Source organism: Pipistrellus kuhlii, unplaced genomic scaffold (genome assembly GCF_014108245.1).
Source record: "Pipistrellus kuhlii isolate mPipKuh1 unplaced genomic scaffold, mPipKuh1.p scaffold_m20_p_3, whole genome shotgun sequence".
Lineage (NCBI taxonomy): Eukaryota > Metazoa > Chordata > Mammalia > Chiroptera > Vespertilionidae > Pipistrellus > Pipistrellus kuhlii.
In genome coordinates, this window is record NW_023425529.1 from 181856260 (window position 1) to 181864812 (window position 8553).

Here is an 8553-nt window from a genome sequence, read left to right on the forward strand (position 1 = left end):
CCGTTGAACCAGGTTACATGTGTGGTTTTACTATGAGTGTGACTGTTTCAAAAACACTTGTTTCTAGTCGTGTTTGCCAGGGGTGGCGTAAACGATTTTGAGTTGTCTTTCAGGCTGTAAGAGAGGTGGGAAGGGTCCGATAGAAGAATCTTAGGGAGGGACTTCGCTCCAAGAAAGGAGTGTCCGCTGTGGTCATCGAGGCATCTGGACGCTCTGGCCGGCCCGTGCAGGGCGCAGACGCAGGCTGAGCAGCAGGCAGGATCCCCTGTGTCTGCTGCGGCCCAGCCCATCGAGACACTGGGTCCCGTGACAGTGGCCTCGTCCACTGACTTCCCTTTCCCAGCACCAGTGGGGTCGCTCGGAGAGCTGCCTCATTTTTAATTTCCTGGGGCAGCTGGGGCTCCTCCTGACCAAATGATGGGAATGCGAGGTACGAATAAAAGAAGGACGAGGCGTTTCCGTCAGAGGCCAGTTGTCTGTGGTTCTTGAAAGAAGCGGCACAGGCTAGGCACACGGCATCTCCCGGGTGGTGCCTGTGACCTTGGCACCGGTCGCATTCCTGCTCTGCTGGCCTGCCTGGCTCCCGGCCTCACCGGCGGGCTGCCCGGTTGGACCTGGGGAAGTGGGTTGGTGTGCAGTAGGTGCGATAGTGGATGCTCGGCGGGGAACCTGACCGGCTGGGACCTAAGCCGCCTCCTCGGCGGGGGCCTGAGACCCGCGGCTGCCGTTCTCCGCTCTCACTCGCCTCTCCTTCCAGGAAAAGAAGATCTTCCAGATCCCCTGGATGCACGCAGCGAGACACGGCTGGGACGTGGAGAAGGACGCGCCCCTCTTCAGGAACTGGGCGATCCACACAGGTGTCTGCCCGCGGCCCGCAGGCGGGGGTGGGGCGGGGACACTGTGTGCTGTGCATGCCGGCTTTTTTCTCTTAACTGTGGTGTCATGATTGACCAATAAGATTGCAAGACATTGAAAGTGACGATCTGATATAGTGTATGATCCTCGTGAAAGGATGCCCCCATCGAGTTAATGCACACCGTCACTTCCTCCCACGCGTACCTGTTAATTATTGGGGTTATTTTACTGGGCACGTGTAAGGTCTGCTCTCTTAGCAGGTTTCAGTTATACCACATTGTTTGTTTTTCTACACATATAACATCTCCTGGATGATGGGCTTATAAAGAAGGCTCTGAAACACCTGTGGCTTGCCCCCAGGCGCATCCAGGACACGTGGCGGGAGGTGGGGCGGAGGGAAGGAGACCTGAGGAGTGGGGGGACCACAAACTTCTTGGAAGTAAGGCTCTGCCCATCCCACAGAAACTCAGCACTTGTGTTTCCTCTAATGTAGAATTCTGGTTTCGCTCCCAACATGTATAACAGAGTCATAAAGAATGTATTTGTTCTGCAGCTATAAACTTGGGTGGGTTTACCTCCCTATAAGGTAGTCAAGAATGTATTTATTTACAGCAGAATTTAGGTAGGGGGCTGTTTACAGGAAGGGACTTCTACTCTCTGACAGTCAGATGAAAAAGAGACACTCCGGGTACCTGTGCTCATTGGCCTCCCAGCCTTCCGTGTTACTCACACGGAATCCCCATCCTTCAACCATTACTATTTTTTCTCAAGCTGTTTGGTAAAGTCAGGGTGACCAGCTTGTACCAACTGGCCCGGAACTGTCCAGATTTTAAAACAAAAATTCCCTGCATCCCAAGAACCACCCCAGTCCCGGGCAAACCAGGACACTGGTCACTGTCGGCAGGGCCTGGGACTCAGAGGGTCGGTTCTCTGTGCTCCTTGGTGGCTCGCAGTCCCGTGTTTCCAGAAACGGTTACCGTGTGAGTATCTCTCCCTCTCTCTTCCTTAACCCTCATTCTCCTGGCTCTTTTGTTAGGAAAGCATCAACCCGGAGTTGATAAGCCCGATCCGAAGACATGGAAGGCGAATTTTCGATGTGCCATGAACTCCTTGCCTGACATCGAAGAAGTCAAGGATAAAAGTATAAAGAAAGGAAACAACGCCTTCAGAGTCTACCGGATGTTGCCCTTATCCGAGAGGCCTTCTAAGAAAGGTAGACTGGCCAATGCTGAGATCTCTCAGTGTAGAGGACAACTTTAGGATTTCCTTGTTTCCACGTCTGTAGTCCGCACCGTGGAGGGAAATCCCGCCCTTCCCTGTCGGGGAAGGACTCTCGGGTCACCAAAGGCAGAAAAGCATTTGGAATTCTGGCCGTGTACAGGTTCACGCGCGTACAGGTTCATGCGTGTGCAGGTGAACGCACGCACGGCTGCTAGGAGAGTTTTAGACAGCGTTTCATTGAGGGGAGCTGTTTCTCTGTGTGTTCCTCATGCATTGATCCAGAACTGTTTTCTGTCGCCACAGGAAAGAAACCAAAGACAGAAAAGGAAGACAGAGTCAAGCACATCAAGGTAATCTATTATATCACGGACTGCTTGGGGAGAGGGCTAGCGTTGTGACCGTATTAACGGTTCTGGTTCTGGCTCATGAACACCAGTGACAGGTCCTCTGTGACGTACTTGATCTTTGTTCTTTGACCGTGTGCGTGTGTGCGTGTGTGCGTGTGCGTGTGCGTGTGTGTGTGTGTGTGTGTGTGTGTGTGTTCGTTCTACGTGCTTTCCACGTCTCCTCTTGGCTTGGTCTCCCTTGTAGACTCGGGCACACATACCCCTGCTTCATGCAGCCTCACTGAGAAATCTGTGAGTGAGGTCACCGACTCGCATGGAGCTGGCCAGTCTCAGGCCTCCCTCTGGTCCCCACCCCGTCGCCAGCTGGTTACCTAGTACCAGCTGAGCCGCAGCAGCCAGCTCCTAACTGATAACCGGGAAGGACATTTTCAGGCTAACACATATACTGGAAGGTACATATATTAAATATTATATACTTGCATTAACCGCATCACCCATATTTTATAGATGTATTCCACAGAGGGCCGTTAGCTGGGGGCCCAGGGGTGAGATCAATCGCTGGGTTAGTAGGGACCGCAGTAGCTCTGGCCTGCACCCTTTGCAGCCAGCTCTCACCCTCCCCTGCGGTTTCGCGCAGGGCTGTGTCTGTGTGGGGTTCTGGTAGGCTGTGCATCTGAAACCCCTGCAGTGGGGAATCTGTGTGTGTAGATTGGGGAGCTCCTGTAGCTAGCCAGGGGGTAGTCAGGAATGCTGTGCAAAGCGGAGCATGAGCTTCAGCCGCTGGGCAGAGAGCAGCGCTGTGCCCAGCCCCTGGGCCAGCAGAGGGGAGACCCCCTGGATCGCTGCACTCTGTTTGCAGAGGAAGCTGGGGCTTGAGAGGGCGGCGTGACGTGGACCCCAGAGGCTGTGGGGCACCTGGCCAAGGTCACACCGTCAGTTAGCACTGAACGTAAAGGAGATGCCGAGGATCCTGATTTCTAACCTAGAATTACTGTTGAAGGAAAACAAACTGTCCAGACACTGCACTGTTTAAAAATAAGCCGGTTTAGTCACACTAGGAGGAAAAGAGATTGAAAAATCGACTTCAGATATAAGTTACACGTGTGAAGGTAGTTAAGCGTTGGAGGGAAAACTTAAGTATTTAGTGTTGCAGCCACACTTACCTGCACAACGGAAAAGAATATTTTAGGCAGAGTATTTTAATAGCCATACCTCCAGTTTCACTTTCAGTATTTTTAGCCTCTGCCTTATTTTAAATATAGCACAGTGTTAAGGACCAGTTTTGTTTTAGCTTTTTATTGCAGATACATCTTATGCACACAGGAAGGAGACACATGAGTAGAATTGACTGGCACACCATCACCCCAATTTCAACACCAATCAGCTGACAACCATTGGGTTGCATTCGTTCCTCCACCCACTTCCTTACATCTGATATGGAATTGCAGCTCTTCAGTCATTTGTGACCTACAAAAAAACAATGTCATATGGTGTAGCTCAATATTTTGAAACAAATTCCAGACGCTATGGTTTCTTCCATGACTCTGTCCGTCTGTATCTTTAAAAGATAGACCATCTTTGAAGACGGCACAATATCATGAATGACTCTGAAAAAAAGGAACAGCAATTCCCAGTATCGTCAACTATCTAGTCCCTGCTCGATTTCCAGCTATCTCCAACATGTTCTCATTGGTGTGCGTCTGTTTTTTCTAAATCAGGATTCACAGAAGGCCCACATGTTGTGATTTTTGCATATGTCTCTTGTTTGTTAATTTACAGGTTGCCCCTACCTCATTTTTAAAAAAATAATTTTTTCCTTGCAATTGAAAAACAAAACCCTAGCTATTAGTTGTTTCAAGGTTCCCATAGTTGGGGTTTTTAAGGGCCTAGATTCTGATTAGCTTTGTTTAGTCAGAAAAGTGTAAGTTCCCCACAGATATGGGGGTGTGAAGAAGTTGCTATACTCATGGATAAGACTTCCTGCTCTCACAGCATCTAGCTCGGTGCCCGGGACAGGACAGGCGATCGGTGTATATTTGATCGCTGAACACACCCGTGAGTGTTCGCTGACCAACTAGATGCTTAAATAGATACAACATGTGGGTGGGAGTGGGGGTTTTCCATTAGAATGCAGATTTCACTTCACAGTCTCAGTTAATGGAGAAATAATCACAGAATAGCAGATGCTCCCTTTTCAACTAACTTCGATGAGACGTGCCCCCCACACTGCATCGACTATCCAAAACCAATATGGGGGTGAAGACGCATCCTCGTTTATGTGTCTCTAGGCCAGAAGAACAGCTTGCAATGAAACCCTGGCATAATTGATGACGAGGCACATCTCATCAGAGGGATGTGGAAAGGTACATCTCAGAGTTGATGACGCGTGGTGTTCTAAGTCCAGGACACCTGCAGTCCCATCGGCGATGGCCGTGTCTTCCCAGGAAGAGCAGGTTGTGAAAGGCTGAGGCCTGGGTGGGGCGCGGCCGTACCCGCCCGGGGGAGCAGCGACAGGTCTGCTGTCAGGTGCAGCCGTGCGGCTCAGCGTCCGTCCCTGCCAGGTGTGCGCTGTGAAGGCTTCTTGTGAGGAAAGTCTGGTCCCTCAGAGGGAGGCTGTTCCTTCAGCAGAAAGCAGGCGCTTCACCTTGTAATCTCAGCCTGCGTGCATCGTCCTGCAGGCAGCCCTGGGGAAGGCCTCCCGTGTCCTGGGGCCCGTGACGGCGAGAGCCATAGTGCTCTCTGACGGTTCCTGCAGAGCCTTCCCAAGCTCACTCTGCGGGTCTCAGAACCATCCAGGCGTCTTCAAACTACGGCCCGCGGGCCACATGCGGCCGGCAGAGGAGTCTGATCCGGCCCGCCAGGTTTTTTGGGCAGTGAGCGCAGCCGAGGTGTTACAGTAGGGATTAGTAGTTCATATAGTCCGGCCCTCCAGCTCTCTGAGGGACCGTGATCTGGCCCCCACTTTAAAAAGTTTGAGGACCCCTATAACCGAAGGCAGGCCTCATCCTCACAGGCTAGGCATGCATTGCTTTCTGCTGCACCAGACACCCCTGCTCCGAGGCACGTGTCCCGTGCACCAGGCCCCTGGCAGACCAGGCGGCGTCCGTCCGCTGAGAAGGCTCGGCTTGTGCGTGGTGACCATGTCTGAGGATCTGCGGTCACAGCAAGCCCGGCCCAGTCTCCGTTCAGTCCGGGCTGGACGGAGGTTTAGCTAGCCACGGATGCTCGGTCAGAACTCTCCTGGGGTCACTCGGGCAGTTGAACTCCATGTCACGTGTACCCAGGATGGGAGGCCCAGGCCCTGGGGGCAGGCAGTAGGTGCAGAAACGCTGCCTCCGTGTGCCCCACGGTCTCCTGGGGAGAAAACCCTGTGTGCTCAGTGAGCCGTTCCCGCTGAGGGAGACCCACCTGCACGGAGTCACTGCCCGTCTGAGGAAGTCAGGCGAAGGGACACCGTAGTGAGAAGCTCTAGGCTGTGCATCTGGGTTTCAACACGTCACAAGGTCAAGATGGATGAGGACAGAGGTGACGAAAGCAGAGGTGTGGTAGCTGACTGGTGGGGCCTCCACCAAGGGCGAAGCTCTGACTGTCATCTCGTTCAGTGCTCCCTGTGACGGGCAGGCATCTCCCTTTCGCACGTGAGGAAATGGAGGTGCAGAGAGGGTGAGGAATTTTCCCTGAGGTTGCACTGCTTCGTGGAGCTGGAGTTGTTGTTTTTTTTGTGTGTGTTTTTAAAAAAAAAGATATTTTACTGATTTTTACAGAGAGGAAGGGAGAGGGGTAGAGGGATAGAAACATCGATGAGAGAGAAACATCAATTAGCTGCTTCCTGCACACCCCACCTCTGGGGATGTGCTTGCCACCAAGGTACATGGCCTTGACCGGAATCGAACCTGGGACCTTTTAGTCCGCAGGCCGATGCTCTATCCACTGAGCCAGACCGGCTAGGGCGGGGCTGGAGTTTTAATCCAAGTTCGTCCAACCCCAGCCCCCACGCTCAGGGCCTCCACGTTGAGAGGCGGTGGGATGGGAGCCGGGCCCTGGGGGCGGGCCCGATAAAAGGAAGTCCCTCTCCAGCACCGGGACCATCACACACAGGGCCTGGGAGGAGGGCTGCCGTGTGGCCTTCCGTGGACCAGCCAGGAAAGGGCGCAGTTAGTGCGGGAACAATGGGAAACAGAGACGGGGGCGCGAGGGGGTGACAGTGAACACTTCCTGCCTCAGAGGGCTGTTTGCAGATGAATGATGTGAGCTTTGAAACTCCACAGTGCTTTCAGATCAAAGAGCTGGCGTTGGGGTGGGAAACGGAACCTGGGACCTCACCGGGCCAGGAGCAGGCCGGGTGGTCTGGGTGAGTTCTGGGTAGAAGTCACAGAGAGCGGGTCATGGTCTGGCAGAACTTTCCAGTAGAGCCGCTGGCTCCGCCAGGTGCGCTGGATTAAAGACCGGCACGTTCCGTGTCCCTGTCCCAAGAGACAGGCCACGTGGCCAGCTGTCGGGGCCGGGAGCAGAGCGATCCCTTCACTGCTTGCAGGAGGTCTCAGGCGTTAAACCCGAATCACGGGGGGTGCTGCTCAGAGCACCGTGTGGAAGCGGGGGGCTCTGGGGGTGAGGCTGAGCTCCGCGGGAGGACGGATGGGGCCTTGCAGGCAGGGTTTCTCGTGGCGGCAGGAAGCAGCGGGGAGGAGGGGCTGCGGGAGGAGGTTTAGGTGGAGGAGGGGCAGCGGGACGGCGGAGCAGGAGACGTTTCTCTGGAGAAGGGAGGAGGAAGGGGGGGACTCCAGGAGCGGGTCCCAGGGCGGCCCTGCGTTGCCAGGCCTCACGGGATCGTGGGAATGGTGTGTGTTTTGCGGAGAAAGTTCATCAGCGTTTAACTCGGAACGTGTGAGTTTGAAATGACCGCCTCTAGGCAGCCGTCAGTCAGGTGGGAAGTTGGATCTGACAGGTGGAGAGCTCGGGAGGGGGGTGGGGGGGGAGTTGGATCTGACAGGTGGAGAGCTCGGGAGGGGGGTGGGGGGGGAGTTGGATCTGACAGGTGGAGAGCTCGGGAGGGGGGTGGGGGGGGAGGTTGGATCTGACAGGTGGAGAGCTCGGGAGGGGGTGGGGGGGGAGTTGGATCTGACAGGTGGAGAGCTCGGGAGGGGGGTGGGGGGGGGAGTTGGATCTGACAGGTGGAGAGCTCGGGAGGGGGGGGGGGGGGGAGTTGGATCTGACAGTGGAGAGCTCGGGGGGGGGGTGGGGGGGGGAGTTGGATCTGACAGGTGGAGAGCTCGGGAGGGGGGTGGGGGGGGAGTTGGATCTGACAGTGGAGAGCTCGGGAGGGGGGTGGGGGAGTTGGATCTGACAGTGGTAGAGAGCTCCGGGGGCAGAGTGGGAGGACAGACAGATGCGGACCATGTACGCGGATGTCATCGGAGGCCATGAAGACAGATGCCTTCCTAACAGGAGCCCCACGGGACGAAGACCGGGAGGGACCCGAGGAGGAGATGAGAAAGGTCCTGGGGGAGGGGCGGAGGCGGAGAGGAAGGTCCATTCCCAGGAACGAAGGAAAGGAGAAGGGGTCCTGGGATCGAGCAGGTGGCTTCCCTCTGTCCTGGTGGCCTCGGCGCAGGGCGCATGCCCTGGGCTGCTCCGCGAGGCCCGGCTGTCAGGTTCAAATGTGTGTTTTAGAGAGAACTGGATGGTCTTTTATTTATTTATTTTAAAAAATATATTTTATTGATTTTTTTTACAGAGAGGAAGGGAAAGGATTCGAGAGCTAGAAACATTGATGAGAGAGAAACATTGACCAGCTGCCTCCTGCACACTCCCTACTGGGGATGTGCCCGCAACCAAGGTACATGCCCTTGACCGGAATCGAACCTGGGACCTTTCAGTCTGCAGGCCGATGCTCTATGCACGGAGCCAGACCGGTTCCGGCTGGAGATGCTCTTTTATCTTGGAGGAGATTAGTTTTGCACAGGGGAACTACGGCACTCCGGGGGTGGGGTTGCATGAGGGTGGGAAATGGTCTTAAGGCCCTTGAATTTGGCCTCAGGGAGGGGACATCTAGACAGGGGACTGGGGCACAGGGACGAGACAGAATGGGCTTGGAGCAGAGGGGGAGTGGTCCCAGTGTCCTGGGACTTAA

The 8553-nt window shown here is 54.8% G+C and overlaps 1 protein-coding gene across 4 annotated transcripts in view; it reads left to right on the forward strand.

Moving 5' to 3' along the window:
* The window catches only part of IRF2 (interferon regulatory factor 2), a 73143-nt gene that overhangs the window by 41247 nt on the left and 23343 nt on the right, over positions 1-8553 (forward strand). For all 4 annotated transcript variants that reach the window (XM_045588971.1, XM_036456834.2, XM_036456835.2 and 1 more), the window contains exons 3-5: positions 758-857; positions 1892-2068; positions 2380-2426. In XM_045588971.1, coding sequence (XP_045444927.1) covers positions 758-857; positions 1892-2068; positions 2380-2426 — 324 coding nt within the window. The remainder of the gene's footprint in view (positions 1-757; positions 858-1891; positions 2069-2379; positions 2427-8553) is intronic.